At 29.2% G+C, this 19448-nt stretch overlaps 1 protein-coding gene across 2 annotated transcripts in view; it reads left to right on the top strand.

Annotated features, from left to right (window-relative positions):
* mtgo (miles to go) overlaps positions 1-19448 on the top strand; it is a 78821-nt gene that overhangs the window by 35281 nt on the left and 24092 nt on the right. Inside the window, exon 2 of one of the 2 annotated variants that reach the window (XM_070649227.1) lies at positions 9651-10950. The exons of the other annotated variant lie outside the window; for it this stretch is intronic. Within the exon in view, the coding sequence (XP_070505328.1) occupies positions 10512-10950 (439 nt within the window). The 5' untranslated portion in view covers positions 9651-10511. The remainder of the gene's footprint in view (positions 1-9650; positions 10951-19448) is intronic. 2 annotated transcript variants of the gene reach the window in all.

The raw sequence follows: 19448 nt of genomic DNA, 5'->3' as shown, positions 1-19448 counted from the left end.
ATTTATTCAAAAGTTTTCTACAGATTTCTTAAATGTCTTCAAATAAAACCTTAAAAAATATTTATTTTATAGCTACAATAATCAGGTTTAAATATTAAAAGGTTAACCATCCCTAGGATTAAAATCATTCCAAAAATTTAATAAATAAGAATTCAAATATTTTTATACATCACGAATCGCTTTAAATTCCTGCACATCTGACTGAAGGTTTCTCAATTTAAATCAGTTGGTAGAAGAAAAAGAATAGAATTTATTTTAACATTCTATATGCTGACTAAGTTTTATAGGCAGACATACATAATCTTAAGGCCATTGGCATAGAATCGTATAACATTGTATACATATGTGTACATAATAAAAAGTGTAAAAAGAAAGAGATGAAAATTCCACTTGTTACTTCTTCTTAAGTTTTTGTATATTCCTTTACCTTTTGCTTGGCTTACTACCAAAAATTATATGCTTATTCTCACAACAGTTCAAGACTTTTTCCAATTCTACAATCATCATGGACTTATGTATGTTTTTTTTTTTGTGTATAGTACAAATTTGGGTCACATATATAAACGTAAAATAAATTTTCTATATAATCAAGCATACGAGATGTTATTTTAATATGCGATTGAATTGGAGAAGAGAATATGAAAGAAAATTCAGCATAAGATTGAGATGAAGAAGTAAAAGCATAAAAAAGTATTAAAAAAGAGAAAAAAAATGTATTGCTGCTGTAACTATTGCTTATTGACTATAACAGACTGAATAAGAGAGACCTGCTTTCCAAGGCCTTTTCGGTACACAAAGAAAGAAAAGAGCTGAATTTGAAAAACAAGCCATTCAAGCTTTAAACCGAGCAAGCAAAAATCGAATCTATAAAAAATATGTAGAGGAATGAATTATTTGAATACCGTTCATTTCTTTTTTTCACGATTCTTTTAGACATTTTGAACTTATTGCTGGTTATTTACATTCAAACGTAATATGATAAAATTCCAAGACATGCCTCACCCATGAATATTTTAGCTGTATCTTTTGCGAAATTCATAGTAGAAAAAATATGAGAAATAACCCGATCAAAATTATTGCAAATGGATTACTATACTAGATAGATTTTCGTGCTATAGTGAAAATTAATTTATCATGTCTCATATTTCAATCGTTACATTTAATTAATTTTTTATTGGATTTCTTTACATTCAAATTTAAAATTGGATATTAAAGGTGGGAAAAGTAAATTGCTTCCTAAAAACTCTATCTACATGCCGTAGCTTTATGTTGACTATTTAAAGTTTGATTGACATCGATGAATAATTATTCAAAAATTAATAAAAATGTTATTTGAATGCCGGGTGGGATCATTAATATTTGATAATATAATCGCAAAACTGGATTGAATATATTTGATCATGAATTTTTTATGATCACTACTAGACTATGCGGTGCCATTAAAATAGTTTATTTTCAATGAAGAAGACTTTTATGATTTATAACTTTATTTATTTGTTGACATTTTAAATTTACTATTTTGAAAAATTCGAGGTTTTCAAATCCTTTATTGCAATTCAGAAATTCAAAAGCATTTTAATGGTTTAAACGAATAAAAATATTATTTGCATGTCATAAAATTATTCCCGAATATTTTATGACCAAACAAACAATTTTTCGAAATTGCATCCTTGATTTTTTCATCAATCAACTTTTTACCATCAATATTGCATGCTGCAATAATTTCACTGTCGATATAAAAGAGAATTAAATCAAGTCAATTGTTAAAGACGTGAAATATAAAAATTGACTGAGATTGAAAATATCAAGCAATGCTCACACAATAATAAAATAAAGGGAAGAAAATCATTGAGACGATAATGATGAGGTCATGTTGTAAACACATAAAAAAGTACTAAATTTAAATCCGAATTTTCTCACAATGAGAGGCACGATTGGCATGAAATAATGTTCATTCCTTTGAGTTTTCATCTTAATAATTTTTATTGTGAAATAAATCAAAGAGCTTGTTATAGATTTGAAATTTGAATAGAGTCTATGCACGCTGAGTTTGTGATGAAGTAGCATCCTATACAAACAAGACCTTTAATTTGTATTACATCGATCCTGTCCTATTAATATCAATATACTATTTGTCAAAAATAAGTATCCAAATTCAGGGATCTGGAAGTTGTCCTGCATATAGGCGATAATTCTTCACATGAATGAGCAGAAATTGCAATAGTTTGATCAATACTAATTTTCTGTTCTGGCCTTTAACATCAATCTTCTCTTGCTTAATTGTAATTGTTGCGTAAACATGCAAGTAGATGCAGATCAATGCAGATGAAGAATTAACGCGATGAAAAAATTCTTATCTTAGAAAATCTTTTTTATGCAATTCCAAACTGCTTATGCAGTCCATAAATTAGAGTTAAATCGTTTGCAGAAAATAAGCTAATTGTTAAGAGCAAGCGAGAGCATTTAAAAGATTTTTCAAGGTAATTAGAAAATAACATCGATTGTTATTATACATTGCTAATTAGGAATATCCAATGATTTTTTTCACATACTTATTTAAGAATAAGTTTGTAAAATAAACAAGAGAGCATGATTAGCCTAAGAGGTACTGCTAATCAGACATCATAAACTGTTTTATGTTCAGCCATTTCAACAAAAACCTATCTTGTCTCTTATGTTAATATAAAACAACAGGCAAAAAATGCTTCACATTAAAAAATTAATAAAAAAATATATATATCGTGTCAGTTTTTGAAACTGATCGCTTAGCAGACAAGAGAGAAATGTTGTCTTGTTGACATTTAACAAAAATACAATATTTTCGTCATCACTGTCTGCCGGCAACGACTAAAGATCAAGAAAGTGTTGGTTGAAACCGCTGAACATTACTGAATATTAAATGTTACACAATATACTGGAAAATTACTGTTCTGAGCAGAGTTGACACTGTACCCGAGCGACACATTCGGGCGATGACGTTGTAAATGCATTCATTCCGAACATTCAAGGAGTTTGCTCATGAGTATGCTTACATTATTGGTCATGTTCAGTTATATTGACGCTCTTTTGAGTGGGTCTGTGAAGACATCATAACGTCTTGACGACTTTTCTGTCTTTTGACCTCATAAAGACGTCATGATAAGTGCATCTACAACGTCATCATCTTTGATATGACGCTCTGTAAAGATTCACATATTCTGGCATATTCGAATCTTAATTTGTAATTTAAATAAGAGATGCATAGTAGAGTTGCTACAGAATTAACTTAATTGCTATCCTGACTCAGTTTTGGATTGGGACTAGGATTGTAATGGTTTTCTAATTTAGCCAACATCGCTCAAAAATGTCGTAAAGCAAAAATTTACGAGACGATTTTGGAAAGGCAGAATTTTAGCAATTCCTATTAATTGTGTATTTTTCAAGTACGTGATTGAATGAATAGCAAAAAAAAATATTTTGTTTAAAATCTGTTAAATAAATTCTTTGGCTCAATAAGTATAATGAAAAGAAGTAAAGAAACAAAATTCCAATCGCTTTATACAACAATGTATGCTAGTAAAATTTTTTTTTGAAAGCAATATTTTTCCATAGCTGAACATTGAGTATAGAAAAAAATAGAGAAGCATCTATCTATACTATTGCCACTGCCACTCCAGTTAATAACAGACATATACATGTGTAGATATAAAAAAAAAATTTGTCTACACAAATAAAAGTATAACTAAAATGATAAAAAGCAAAGTAAAAGCAACAAGTCAAGTCTTTTTTTGTTTAACACACACATGTAAATTGAATAGATTACTTACATTGTATATGAATGTATTGCTGGTTAATTTATTCGTTGGAAAAATATAAATAAATGAAACAGAAAATAATACGAAAAATACTTTGAAAGAAATAACGGAATTAGAAATTGTGAAATGAGAAGAATCGTAGATTTTTGCTGGAATACAATAATTTTTGAGAGACACGCGCTTAATGTAAAGGAATATGATCAAAAAATATGTACATACTTTCATTATATCTTTGAATGTTCATGAATATATAACTGATAATATATTCAATCACTACTCGAAAAGTAAAAATAAATATTCATGAGGAAGATGAATGTTTATGATTCATTAGCCGGCTAACTTACATTCATATACGAAGTCTTAATTGACGTAGACTTTTGGGACCGTTCACTCATTATGTAACAGAATAATGAACTTATTTCAAATATGAATTTTGGTTCTGTTGTTTAAATGGAATTTATGCCTCCCTCTCTCCTTCAAGTCTCCCCCTGCTGGAACCTAATAAGTGAATGACCTCTTTCTAAAGCTATAATGTTCGCAAATGATAAGCTTAGAAGTTGACTTTGATGCTCGAAAATTAATGTTGATCCTCAAATAACTTACATTCGTCTGAGCAAAATTAATTTCTTCAGATAAATTAGATTTATGACTATGGAATTCATAAATATTAATAAAAAGCGTTCTATTGTGTTTCGATGAATAATTCGTTATTTTAGGTTACGTCCGAAATGATCTCCTTGAAGGTCTTTTGATAGCTGAAAATGCAATAACATGATTGGAAAAACATGACTTTACTCTTTCGAAATTTCTTAGAAAATTTTAATATTTTTGACAGACATCACGTCTATCAAATCTTTAATTAAACAATATAAAATCAGCAAAATCTTTATTATGAAACACAACTTGTTTACTTGTCTGGCTTATAATTGATTATGGGTTTTTTCAACAAAGCTAATAATCATATCTAGCAACTTTAAATAGAAAACTACAAAATGACTTCATAGTTCAGTATTGAGTTAAATGTAGGGTTACTATCTACATGATTCTTCATCGTTACATCCGTTTTTTAAAAACTTGTTAAATTGAAATTTTTAAAACTTATTTCCAGAACTTGAAGTTGACTCAGATTTTGCATGAAAAAGTCGACTCGACTCCATACAAAATTTGAGTTGACTTCGAACTTAGTTCTCAAATGTCTGCTTTTTTCATCAATTCTTTAACAAACGTCCATAATTTTTTTGAAAAATATGTAGATGGTCACCCTAGCTAAATGCACTATAAATTGTATTGGATACATAATATTCCTAATGATCATTAAGTTCTATTAATAAAATGCACTTTATTCTCATCATGAAGCACACAATCCAATCACTTTGATTGAATTTCTAGGAAACTAATATCGAAGATCTAAAAACAGCACATTTTTTTCCACTTCATCCGTATTCATATGCATGTTATATAATATTGAAACAAAGTTATTATTAAAAAATTGAGAAAAAATTGATCATCGATTTTTTGCGGTTTTTCATCTAAAACGACCATAAATCAATGAAATGAATGATACATGTATGTTAAGTCAATAGTGTAAAATGAGAATTTTTTACCACCCGGGAGAATTTGATATTTTTTACTTCTATCCTATATGAATATTATGAAAAAGGCAACAAAAAATTGCACTAAATATTTTATTATTCACGATTACATGTATTAATCACGCGAGACGAATGTGGTTTTAAAAACATAGAAGGAAATAAAAGTGACTATAAATGAATGAAAATAAAAACATATAGAAATGGAAATATCAGCAAATGTGAATGATTCACTGTGATGCAATTTCCATATTTATATTTTTTTGCACTTCTTTTTAAATAATTGTGCTCTACAAAAATATACATGTGTTCATATCAATGCTCTTTCATTCAGTTATTTGAGCTTTATGTATATCAACTCGCATTACTATTAATTTGAGTCACTGTGTATTGAGCGCATTTCGGGTTTGAATATCTTTAATGAACGAAAGGATGAACATAAAATTAATTAATTTAATTTGTCTGAATTAAAATTTCATCTAAATTCAAATTTTCTAAAAAAGTCTCATGGAGATAGAAAATGAAAATCTAAACTTTAGAGAAGGTTATCACTGATACCCGTCAAAATACATTCATAAACACATTTATGACTGATAAATTCATTGTTCTCATTCATTAATTACTTCCAGCGTATTACCCTTTATGACCTTTATTGGATGAGTGAGGGAGATATGGTGTAATAAAGATGACAAAATTGTTTATTTAATCTTTCTCAGTTTTCACGTTTATTTACTTTTCACGACTCTATTAATCACTTGTTACTTGTTGTTCTTACATGATTACTCATTTCATTGATTATATTTTTAATATTCTATATATTTTATTATTTAGTACATTCATACCATAATTGAATATTTATCATCTTTATGCACTGAAAGTGAATATATAAAGTATCCGGTATGACGTGTACATGCGACTTATTATTAATTCAAACTGTAATGCACATTACTATTATTTGCAACAAAGTAAATACAACTCATTTTTTAAAAATTTGTTCAGTAACACGATTTGACAAATTCTTGGAAGGTTCATTTTAAGGCTGAATATGTTCGAAGCTAGCTTGAACCTCAAAAATGGCAACAAGTTTTTTTTTTTATCAAAGCTATTTATTTGTTTTGCAATGTTTAAAAAATGAAAGTATTTTGTTATTTTCTCGGCACATGTTCAATTTGTATCTGATAATTTTCTTTTTATAACCATTGGAACTTTTAATGATCGAATGCATGTTAATGAATAATGATAACACTTTAATTGACATTGATTTATAATTTTTATCGCAATTAAAGTCCAAATATAGAATAATATTTATTATATAATGTAAATTGTTGATTCAAACTGCGCACCGGTTAAGGTGCGCTAAAGCTCTTTTATTAGCACCTAACGGAAGCCGCTTAAATTTGAGCAAAGTCTTATTAACTTCCTGATAAAACCCTGAGCGGTGCTTTCGTCATTTGTGTTGCTCGGGTAAAATAAGAATTAAGTCATTAAGTATTTATGTGAATATGAATTCCATAAAAATAATTAACCAAACTCATAAGCATGAAATGTATTGTTTGTTAGTCTATTAAATTTTTAAATATTTAAGCTAATGCTTTGAAGAAGTGACAATTATTTCTGAAAATTGGGAAACAATTAGTTTGACCAGAGTTCGAAGTCGACTCGATTCCATGACTTTTTCATAAAAAATCCAAGTCAACTTCGGACGCTGCGTCAAACTATGGATACAAATTGCTCAGCATAAACATAAAATTTGTAAATAAATTATTTCCGTTTTTGCGTTGCCTTCTTCACAAGATGAATGAAATTCTAAATCACAAAAGAGAAACTTCACAGTGTATGAGAAAGATGAAAATAAAAATTACTTAAATGACATGATAATATCAGACTGAATAGTGACACACTCTATAATTTTATTTACGAATTGTGCATAGCAAGAATGAAATGAATGAAATCTGTAATAAGAATCTTATGTTTTGATTGTGTGTGCGATTAGAGGAGGCTGGAAATATTGTCATATATACAATATAGAAGTAACAAACTTTACGTACGCATAAACCTAGAAATATAAAAGTTTTGTCTATATCATTTTCATTATCATGCCATTTATTCCTGACCCCGTCAAATTCCATTGTAGTATCAAGCTAACAAAAATTAAATTCTTCTTATCAACGTGACTATCAGGCGACGACTTTCATTAAAAAATTTAATTTAATTACTTTGAGATTAGATTTATGAATAAAAATTCTAATAATAGATTTATTATCAAAATTTTAAATTCAAAAGTGTATTCAGTTTCGCGAACGTCAGAGAAGTGTGTTGAAAGATCAAGAATTAAACAAGATTGCACACGTGCCGAATGTGTTTTGACTCTTCTTCATATTTTTATGTCTTTTGGACAACTCAAATCAGGGATGCATTAGGAGTCAAAAATCCTTAATTTTTGAAAAAAATTCTTGAATTTTCAACGGATTTTTCATGAAAAAATTTAAAATTTGCCCTAAATTTTGCAGTTCATGCAGTCTTCCTCAAAAAAATTCTGGCTGCGCCCGGACATAAATGTTAAAATTCTTTCATTTCATATTTGTAAAATCAAATTTCATATGCTATCATATTTGCTCAGAACTCAAAGTCTAGTCGACTTTTCCATATAATGTCCGAGTCGACTTCGAGCTCTGCATTTGCTTGATTGCAACAAGACTTCAACTTGCCAAAAAATGCTTCCATAAATTAACCAAAAAAATTGTTCAAATCAAAAAATTTCTTCAAAAAAAAGTTAATTTTAAAATATAAAAAAATTATTCTTGAGGCACAAGTGTCTGATTATCGTATCAAGAGCGGAAGTTTCCAAATATAAATAACAAGCAAGACACATTTGAAAAAAAAAAAATAAATTACAAAAGAAGGAAAAATGCTTGATAACTATTTTGACAAATAGAAATTCCGGCACAATTTTTTTCACGTAATCTCTGTCAGAGTTGTACATTTAAAACCTATTCGGAAATATAATATAGCTTATTAACTGTTCAGCATGGTAAAATTCTGCTTAGAGATGTCAAATTGATGTTATCCATAACAACATGCATTACTAAAATGTTAAATATTTATGGATTAAAACAAAGTTTTGGAAGCGATAATTGAATTTGTTGTTCTCTTTTAGTTTTTATCAAAGGTCATGTCGTTGAAAAATGAAAAAAACTCTAAAAATTAAATGAATATAAATTCAACATGTGTGGTATAAAACAATTTATGATGCTCTGAGTATTATATGGACAAATGAAATACTCAACGATTGACGTGATGAAAAATTTATAAATATTACTTTGTCATACATCTCCGTAATGCTTTTAAATTTCATCTCCAAGCGTTTCTTCTTTGTTGTTTGTCTCATCCAGCCTTAAATATCAATTTCAAAAAAATCGACTAATTTTTAAAATTTATTATCACTAAAGTGTGTGCAAAAAACAAAATTGATGAAATTAATATTGTAAATTGCATGCTGAATATAAAGTCTGCAAATATATCCATTTCGTGTTAAAAGAATTTCTTCTTTATCTCATGGACTCTTGTTATTGATTTTATTAAGTTATTCACTTATGAAACTAAACTTTAAAATCTTTGGAATTTCCGATGTTCTTGGAAAAATCTTAACTGAATCATTTTGCAAGAAAATGGTGATTTTTTGCGTCTATAAGAATCAAGGGATTTTGTTTTGCAAGTCTGTTGAATGCCTGTTGAATGTGTGAATGAATCCCGATCGGCATTTCTTGAAATTTTGTCTCTAATGATGATAGGGCGGCTTTATATTTAGACCCAAATGGAAGTCACTTGGAAAAAAAATAACCAAGTTTGACAAATGGCTCCAACTTGATTCTAAATAGTTTGTCGTCTCGTCGCCGTCGAGACTTTAGAGATTTTAATTTTTACCACATTTTGCCGATCGGGAATCCCGAGTGGAACATATTGCGATTAGTTGACCGTGAGTTATTTATAAACCCGACATTTGCTGTTAAGTTACTCAAATGTCTAAAAATTTAAAATGGACTAGTTGAATAGGTTGCTAATTCAACTCGGGAATGAATGAATGTATGGAAAGTATTTGCTGAAATAAGAAATTCCCAAAGTTAACTTTTAATCTTCAAATCGGACTTTTGCAAAGTTTTGAATCAATTTTACATATCGATGAAGAACTTTTTTTTCTCAAGGAACCATAAAGCCCACAAGAGCTTAAAAGTTATTTACACAAACAAATTCTTCTTTTAATTTACAGACATATCTGCTAAAGTGAACTTCGGTTAATATGATTAAAATTGTATTTCTCTTGTAATCGTTACTGTACAATCAAAAATCTATGAAAAAACGTAAAAAAATAATTTTTTTAATCGTTTGAAAGTTTTTTTTTTTTTGAGAGAAATATCATCGATAACCGCAAACAGCTAGAGGAAGAAAAGAAACATCCTCTTAAAGTGAACGTGATAATAATGATAAAATAGTGGCAATATAACCACCAACAATTAATGAATGGTGAAAAAATAAACACTTTGGATGGAATGTTTTGACTTTTTTTTTGTTAAAGTTTGACATCACACGGAATAATTTATAAATCAACAAAAGTGCAGTGAGCTAAAGAAGTATAGAAAAAGAGTCAAGAAAAGCCATTTTCGCATAAAGTGAAGTTGAAAAATAATTAAGTAATTAGAAAGGCGGATTTGAAGTTAAAAAAGGCACATCAAATAGTGAAGTGAAATAAAAAGTCAATTGTATGTGTGTATATATGCATTGAATGCTATTTGAAACACGCCACTAGCTTCGAAGCTAATATTGCTATGGTGGATCTTATATAACGATTGTTTTACACGAAAAAAAAAGTTGCGAGATTTTTCTTTCTTGTCTTTTTATTCAATCGTTTGTACTTCAGTGGGAAATTTACTTGTGAAAAAAGAAAAAAAGACAAAATAAGAAGGAGAGGAGAGACCTGAATTGATTACCGTCACTGCCTTTTCCCGTCTTTTTTTTCCTAAATTTTACTTTGCAATTATTTTTTTTTGCTCGTGCAATTCCAAAACTTTACGAGAAGAAATTTTTCTTCTCCTTTCTTTAACTTGACGTTTTTCAAAATTTCGTAATCACAATGGTACGTCTGGCTGTATCAGATTCACCGCCACTCACAAACAGTGGTAATAATAGCTCACAAGCAGCTACACAAGTAATTACACAATCGCCAAACAACAGTGCATCTGGTAGTATCAATACCAGTTATGTTGTGCATCAAACAGATACAATTGTAGCTCCATCAACATCATCACCAATTCATAATACAACTGGACAACAAATCGCACCACAGGCACTAACTATTCCACCACATCATATGCCACCTCCATTCCATCAAACAACAAATGGTGGACATATGCATGATAATGGACATCATCATAATGGAACATTGTATTTAGGTGCAGCTTATGCTAATGAATTTTATCCTGGCGCCGAGACGCCTCATGGAACTGCATATTTCATACCAGAATTATGTCCAGCACATACACAATTATGTACAGCCGTTCATCCAGAATATGGTAAGAAAATGATAAATTTCTCTCGTACTGGAAAAAATGAGATCGTTAAAGATTTTAATGGATATTCTTATGTACATTTATAAAAAAAATGTTTTATGTATGAACTAAAAAAAATCTTATGACTGGTCGATAAAAAGACGAGATTACTCATGGTCATCTTTATGCAGTTCAACAAACTGCATTTTGCTTTAAAATTCATGGAAGCTTAAAAAATGGGAGTTTTGTGTCTTAAAGATGCTCCTGTCATGTAATGAGTTCTATAAGTATCTTGAGTGATCAAGTGGGATCAAGAACAGTCTGACAACCTTAGAATAGAAGTCATAATCGATTTGGTGAATGAGTCCGAATTGCCATTCATATAAGATATACAATAGAATCATAACATCCTAGAAGTCAACTTTATGTCTATGATGCTTAACGTAATTAACCTTCTCACTCAAAATACCAAATTCAAAGAATTATATTCTGCATAAACATCAGATTGCATTGTCCAAAAAGAAATATAACTTATTTTATGTGCGCAGTCAATGGTAAACTTTGCGATGCATAAAGATTTGTTACGGTGTGAAGATTTTGCAAAAATAATGAAGATTTTTAGCTTAAAACCCTAGCAGTCTTCGTGAAGAGAATTAGTTTTAAAACTAAAGTAGAAAAAGAGATTGCACAATTCCTTGAAAGTAAATTGAAGGTGATGGCAGAGTGAGACATTCAATGCTAATTTTTATTATTTCATTTCACAAAAAAACTTTAAATGTGTGTATGCAGATTGCATTTTGTAAATTTTACGAGTCTTGAAACTTGAATAACTTCTTTCAATTCATTATTTATGTGTCTTGTAGAGGGAACGGAAACTTACAGAAAATTCTCACAATTCAGTGAAGGAATTTGTGGCGGTTCCCAAAGTTAGATTCTGTAAATCATTTGAAAATAAATTAAGTCTTTATTTGATTTTGGAATTAATTTAAAAACTCTATTTTTGTAGTTTTTATAAATATGCAGGAAGTGATCTGAAGTTACACCATCTTGTAATTGTATATAGTTTGGTGTAAATGTAATTAAGAACTTCTTGCGGATTGTTGATGTTTATTCTTTGGAATTCAATAAAAGACTGCAATTTTCTATGAAAAGGGGCTTTCAACTATGTACAATAAATATTATTCAAATCTCAAATGAACGTTATAACAAGTTCACATCATAAATGATGTTATTCAACTATATTCTACTAGCTTTCAAGCAGCTTTAGAATATTAGCAACATTGAACTGTTCATAACATAATATCGACTTTAAGAAGCCCTACAACAAGCATTAAAAAGTCATTGGAAATTTCAAAATGGGTTTTTTTCGTTTTCTTAAGAAATTATTATCAGCTTTAATTATGTTCACATTCGAGGCCATTAATTTAGCTTTCGACATGGGTCGAAGAATATATTTTTTCACTCTTCTCGCCTTCATACTCATTCTGTACAGCATCATGTATTTTTATTTATACTCATCATATTTCTCTTGGAATGAGAGAATCTGAACATGCAGTTTGACATTATAATACGGAATTAAAAGAAATAAAAAGAATATTTGAAGAGAAATTCAAGCAAAGCGAAGAGACATTGCAATAATATTGACAAATTAGTCGCAGATTTGTGTAAATTAATGAGAATGTCTTTTGGGAATTTTTGGGATGAAAGACACAATGTTCTGGACATGGACACTTTTAAAGTTCAATAACCAAAGTTAATCCTCATGTGAGAAATAATCCATGAAAAATCTTACAAACAATTCAGCTATTGCGTTGCATGTAAACGAAACAGCAAAAAAATTGAATGAATGTGGCTATTTTAAGATAATATATTATAGCCATTAAGCCTTGAAAAATATAATTTTTCCCCTCTCATTTCCATTCAGCTTTTTGTATTCTTTCATGATAAGAGAAAATATGCACAAAGATCTTTACGTCTCACAGCGTTTCTGATGATCAAGATACAACATTGTTGCACAGCTTCTTTGTACACCTTGCCATTCTACTACGTTTTGCTTTATGCCTTAAAATTATCTTGACAGTGATTTAGTTGATGATATGTATTCTTTTAATGCACAATAAATTACTGCAGAACGAAAATAATGAAAAATTTTCTGGTGCAATTAAAGTTGCATGGAGAGTTTCGTGCTCTCTCATTTAATGCTTACTGCTGTTTTTTAATGTTTTAAATTATTCTTGTACTTTTGGAATAATAATCTTTAAGAAACAGAGCTCAAAATTTAGTTGAATTTTCGTATGGAAAATTCGACTCGTGTCAGCTCAGTTCCATATAAAAATATGCAAAATATACAATGACTTTCGATATAAAAAATGACTTTTTTTGAAAATATATGCAAAAACCAGAATTAAATTCAACAAGCTACATTATTTTTGCCACATGGCATTTTTAAGTTATATCCTTAGCATTCGATACTTATTAATTTTCAGTCCAGAACTTAAAGAAGAAAATAATTTATTACACTAATGCATGATGTTCTGCGGAGACTGAAATATTAAAGATAAAGACCACAAAAATGTAAAGTTTTATCTCTGCACATGCATACGAATGACCTTGATGGTGGATGATCCTTACTTGTCGAATAAAATATCAACCACAATATAAAATTCAAGCCAGTTTTCTTTATGCATGTTTTACTTTATATTGATTTTATATGTGACTATAATCAATATAATTCAGTGTTGGGTAACCTGTGTTCTGCGAGGTACTAGTGTGCTGTCTTGAATTTTTGAAAATGCCATGAGCCGTGTTTGGATTCATTCGAGGCTGACCACCAAGGATTTCCATGAAAAATAAAAGGTTACTCATCACTGACATTACAAGTGCTTTAAATAAATTATAAGCACAATTAGGAACACTATGGCAAAAAATGCAATAAATTGATCTAACTCAGATGAGGAAGAAAACACTCCAATTTTATTGCTTAACAATCAATTTGTTTTTATATGACTTTAACTCGATTGCATAAAAAATTTCATTTGTGGGAATGAAGAAAACTTTCTAGAAGACATAAAATAGCGATAGATAAAGTAAATAATGTAGACATAATAGAGGGGTTGAATTTATCACGATTTATTGCAAATTCCTAAACAAGACTTAATGAACCTCATAAGCCACACTTAGTGTTATTATATATGAAGCTTATTATTATAAACCAATCAATTTTCATACAACATCTATGATTTTTCTGAAGCTTATTAAGAATGTACAGTTAAATGCAAATTATTTATTGAGATCAATAAGCTTTTGAATCCAGCCAGAAGTCGGATTCGACTTGTGTGCAAAATTATAATCAAGTCGACTTGACTCCATATAAGATTCAATCGACTTCCAGCTCTGGTTACTACAAAGTAACCGAATCGCGATTTAATTAATAAGCAGCATTTCATTCCTTATCCAAGCCTTGTTTAAAGATAGCATTTTCTCTTTACTATTTCATTTTTTATTGCTGCACGTAATTTTCATTTCAATTAATGAAGAATGAGAGAAAAAAATTGTGAAATTGTTTTGTAGGCTGCTCAAGTCATGTCTCGAGTGAGATAATCTAGTGATCTATACATAGTGAAGCACTAGTTGTAAGTTTTATGCCTTTATAGATCTATAAACAGCCGTGACCTTTTGAAAAAAATAAAATAAAATAAATTCCATGAAAAAGTTTTTCTGATTCTTCAAAATGCCACATAATTAGAGTTAGCTCTGCGTCATAATAATTACATGTACAAACCGCTTGATGGATGTCATGCATGCATACACGATGGGTTGAGAAACGATGAGAAACCATCTGCATTTTGTACACTAAATTATTTAGTTTGTGAAATTATTTATGTATTTCACTCGCTATGAATATTCATAATCATGTTGGCATGAAAAATAATTAAGTTAGACATGACAAACATATTATGTGACTTGAAATCACATTTATCATCATAAATACACACGAAAATTCGTATTTGTTCTGTGAGGGAGTTGAAGGCACACAAAACTGATTTGAAATTATAAATTAAATTATGAAAATAAGAACAAAGCATAAAATGATCAACAATGCACGAGTAAATGACGAGTTGACCTAATTTATTAATACGACATAGTTAAAAAAAGAGAAAAAAATAAATAAAAATAATAATAATAAAAAATTAATCTTACATAATTGAATATAGTAATTTTAAATTCATGAGAAAATGAGCAGACTTTAATGTGAATGATGAAAAACTATGTGAAAAATAACATTCATTCTGGCACTAATTAAGTGCTCATTTTTGCTTTTGTTTGAATTTTCGCGAGCAATTATTTGTCTTCTTAAAAAAATTGTTTTTACTTGAATGAATAGTTTTGTAGCTAATCTTTATGATTAGAAATGAGTCTACAATGAGGACTGTATCTTCTTTTCTAACAGAAATTGATGAGTTTATCTACACTTTAATTGCACAGAAATGTTGTTTACAGTTTTGAACTCGTGGTAGCTAAGCAAAAAGTAAATGTAGAAGTTGTAAACAATAATATTGTTGTTACCAAATGACTGAAGATGACGTCAAACTTTTAGGAAGTAAGAGGGCTTGACCTATCACCAGGGGTGCATTCAAGAGGGGGTTTGGGGATCAATCCCCCTTTTTTGAAAAATATTCTTTAGTTTGCTAGGAATGTTCGTTAACCATTTAACTAAACCCTTACTCCAACCACCTCACCTTCTTTCAAAATACACACAGAAAACAATGAACTGAAATACCACCTGATTTATGTCATAATCTATGTTAGAAACCAGAAAATAGACTCTGAATTCTTCAGAAATATTATGAGTCACCAGTTACTACCCAATAAAATATAACGTCTGGAATTTTAATTTTTTTTTATATTTAATAAATACTTAAATAGATTTCAAAAACAATGACGTGTCTTTTGGATTAAATGTTGTATTTAAAAAAAATTCTCGCTTGACTTGTTTCTCGTGTGCAAAAAATTCTTAAGAACCATTTTGTTATGTACAGTAAAACCAATTGTGGATTTCTTTAAATTGATTTTTCAGAATAAGTTTCTCGCTTGGTGTTGCAAAAGAGGAAAACAAGTTTTAAGCCAATTGGAATGTTTTTAAAACTATATTATGAGATTCCTTTAAGTGTCTCACCTTAAACGTAATCTTGTATGAAATGCAATTTAAGTATTGTGTAACAATTATTATGTGATTCTTTGTGAAGGATACACTTGCGCTGTAGATAGCAACTCAACTGTGTAAAAGTTATTATATTTTGTTGCAAACGACTGTAATAAAGAATGTACATAAAGGCCAAGGTTATGTGTCACTGGTTTTTTTCAATCTTTTTTCTTCTGTAGTTTCATTTTCTTAGACTTTTTGTAGTGGTTTGTCATTGTCTTTACGTTTTCTTCTGTTTGCCATTCTTGTTAACTTTTCGTTAATTATTTAAAAATGATTTAGATTTTAAGGGGCTGTTCACTTATTATGTAACGCGAAAAATTGACGTTTGGAACCTTCCTAAAAGCGTTAGCGTAATAAGTGACATAATAAGTGAACGACCTCTAAAGTGACACTCTCTTGATCAAAATTTCTGAAAACCAATTGAAGAAGCTTTTTGGTGATAAGAGAAAAATGCACAATACGACGTAAAATGCTAATTTATGAACCATGTTCAAAATTATTCCAAGGATCAACAGCGACGACAAAAATACAATTTATATTCTCTCATTTAAGCATCTACAAATAATAACCTCAAGGACGTTTGTGTGTCTTTTCAGTCTCAAATGCCGGAACTATCAAAGATTTTTAAGAGAAAATCTACAGCTGTCTTGACAGCTTCGCAGAGAAACGTTAGACAGTCATTAGAATTAATAAGTCAAAATACCTTTCTTTCACTTTTTTGACATATATTAGTGTCTGGTATGATTAATACACACGACCAGAACTTTTCAAAAGCTTTAAACTTATTCAAGATCTTTGAAGTAATTCTCATGAAATTCACATTAAAAATGTATAAAGTGGTTAATCTGCATTAAGAATCAGACATTTTCAAGATGCATCTAGAAGGTTTCCTGAAATCTTTTATGCACAAACAATGTTTAATTTTAATTTCTGCGTATTCTTTTCGCTCAAATATTTCATTTGCTTTTTGAGAAGAGGATGACTCATTTTCCTTCGTATTTCGCTTTAAAACCGGCATTTAGTAGGTGCGATAAAAGACAGTCATGAGAAAGAAGTAAACAAAAATGTGCGAGAATATTTCAACGTAACTCCCCCAGCAAACATCAGAGAGAAATTCCCTGTTGACTTCTTCTTTTACTCCTTTTACTCGTTTATATATTAAATCATAAAATGAGTTTAACATCTGTTTTTCACATTTTCCTCATACAGAACTTGCTGTTGCTATATTGAATATTCAAAGAATAAGAAAAGTTTTTTTTTTTACTCGTAAAGTGTACGCGGAGATATTTTTAGAATGAAAATGTACTGAAAGCGGGTTCATTTCTGTAGATTGTTTGTTTATTTGTCTCAGAATCTTTGTTATTCTTTTGATTAAACAACAATTCTGCCTGCATGTGACTTTAAAAATATTAAAGATAAATATTTTCATTGATTGTGGTTGAAAGAAGATAATTAAATTAAGCAAAAGAAATTAAAGTCTGAATTATTGATTATAAATATTTTAAATGATAATCCTAGCTGCTCATATGCAGCATGTAGACTGATCATTAAGAATACAAATTCTAATCAACATAAATTATTCACTTACATACTTTTTTTTTTTTAAAATGGAATGTGAAGCATTTCAAAGTAAAAATTATATGGACATGTAAGTGCAATAGAGAATAAAATGAAGGAATTCCAATATATACGTATGTCTTATTTGTGTCATGAATGTATGCGAAAAATTTTTTCTCTTTCCTTTCTTCTGCATTTTTATTTCAATTTTTTTCCTTCCCTCTTCTCCACATTTTTTTCTATATATATTTGAATTAAAGCACCTCACGGTAATGTGGAAAGAGAAGAGAAATGAAATGTAAAAGAAAACAGAGTTTAATGTCCTCTACTAATGCCTGACCTTGTTTCGATACATCTTTTTTATATATATACATATTTTTTTTCTTTTCGCGTTCACACAATTTTTTATCAATTTTTTTCTTCGTTATTTAATAATCTCTGCTTTTGAAAATAATACGCTGTCATGAAATCAACTGAACTGCTCTATTTTCATTCGTCTTTATTTCCATTTTCTACGTCCATTTCATGCGTGTATCTATTTTTGTGTCTGTGTAAAATGTTTATGTCTCACCATAAATCCTTCAAGATGTTACTATCTATTTGATTTATATTCACACATTTGTTATGTACCGAATTATGTTTTATTCGTATGTACAGAGGCTTTTCTTTTGATTTTGTGGCTTGAATTATGTGTTTCTTGAGATTCTTGTCAAGATCTGATAAGATTAATTCAAAATATGTAAATTTTGTGCAAGAAAAAGAGAATGTGCATCGATTTGGCCACGATTTTATTTAGGGCAGTCCAGAGTTGGCAGGACTTAGAGAGTTCTGACTTCAAATGCCCAAAAGGTGGTATTTTAAGATTGCTAATTCTGAGGTTGATTAAATTCTGACTCTAGACTTATTTTGGTTAAAAATTGTAGTTTTTCTCACGGAATAATACGATTGTAAGTTCTGAACAAATCCTTTAACAGCCATAATTTCCAATACCATTTGTTAAAAATGTCAATTTTAAATTTTCTCAACATGTTCAAAAATTTAAAACTTAAAAATCCTTCCACGAAATATTGAATTACGAAAAAGAAAGTGTTGACAAAAATATTTGCACTATGCAAATTAACCAAATGTTGAAAATAAAATCTGCATACCATGACATTTGGGAACTGTCAAAAGACTGCAGTCTACAAATTTTTATCTTAATAACCAATTCAGTTTTAAGCAGCATGAGTTTTTGAAATTTTGCTTTCGAAAATTCATTAATTATTTTTCAAATGTCAATGCAAAAATGTGCATCCTCAAAAATACATAAATATTAGCAAAATGACCACATTTAATGCGATATTTCAAATAACTGAGAGCATCGCATGTCGATAGAATTTTGAATTTTGGGATTGGTATAAGCTAAATAGCTATTACTCTGTATGATACGATTGATTGGTTTTTAGATTGCTTTAGAATAACTAAATCCTCTTAAATATACTTAATAGTTCATTAATACGAATTTATTTCGCAAAGGTTATAGAATGCTAATGCTTACCAAATCGCAAGTAGAATATTTTGAATCTAATTTAGCTAGATTTGAAACTTATTTCACTTACATATTTCATTTATACAGTCATGGTGAAGAGATTATTCAAACAGATGCATAACAAATTTATGGTAGCAAAAAATCAGTTTCCATGCAAATTTTTTCCGAACAAAAAAAAAAAAAGAATCTAATGAAATTGAAAATCAAGTCTGATTGGAAATTATAATTACC

Source organism: Chironomus tepperi, unplaced genomic scaffold (assembly GCF_022539635.2).
Source record: "Chironomus tepperi strain 1889 unplaced genomic scaffold, CSIRO-AGI_Ctep_v1 contig_421, whole genome shotgun sequence".
Lineage (NCBI taxonomy): Eukaryota > Metazoa > Arthropoda > Insecta > Diptera > Chironomidae > Chironomus > Chironomus tepperi.
Note: the sequence above shows the minus strand (reverse complement) of the source record. Positions and strands in the feature narration are given on the sequence as shown.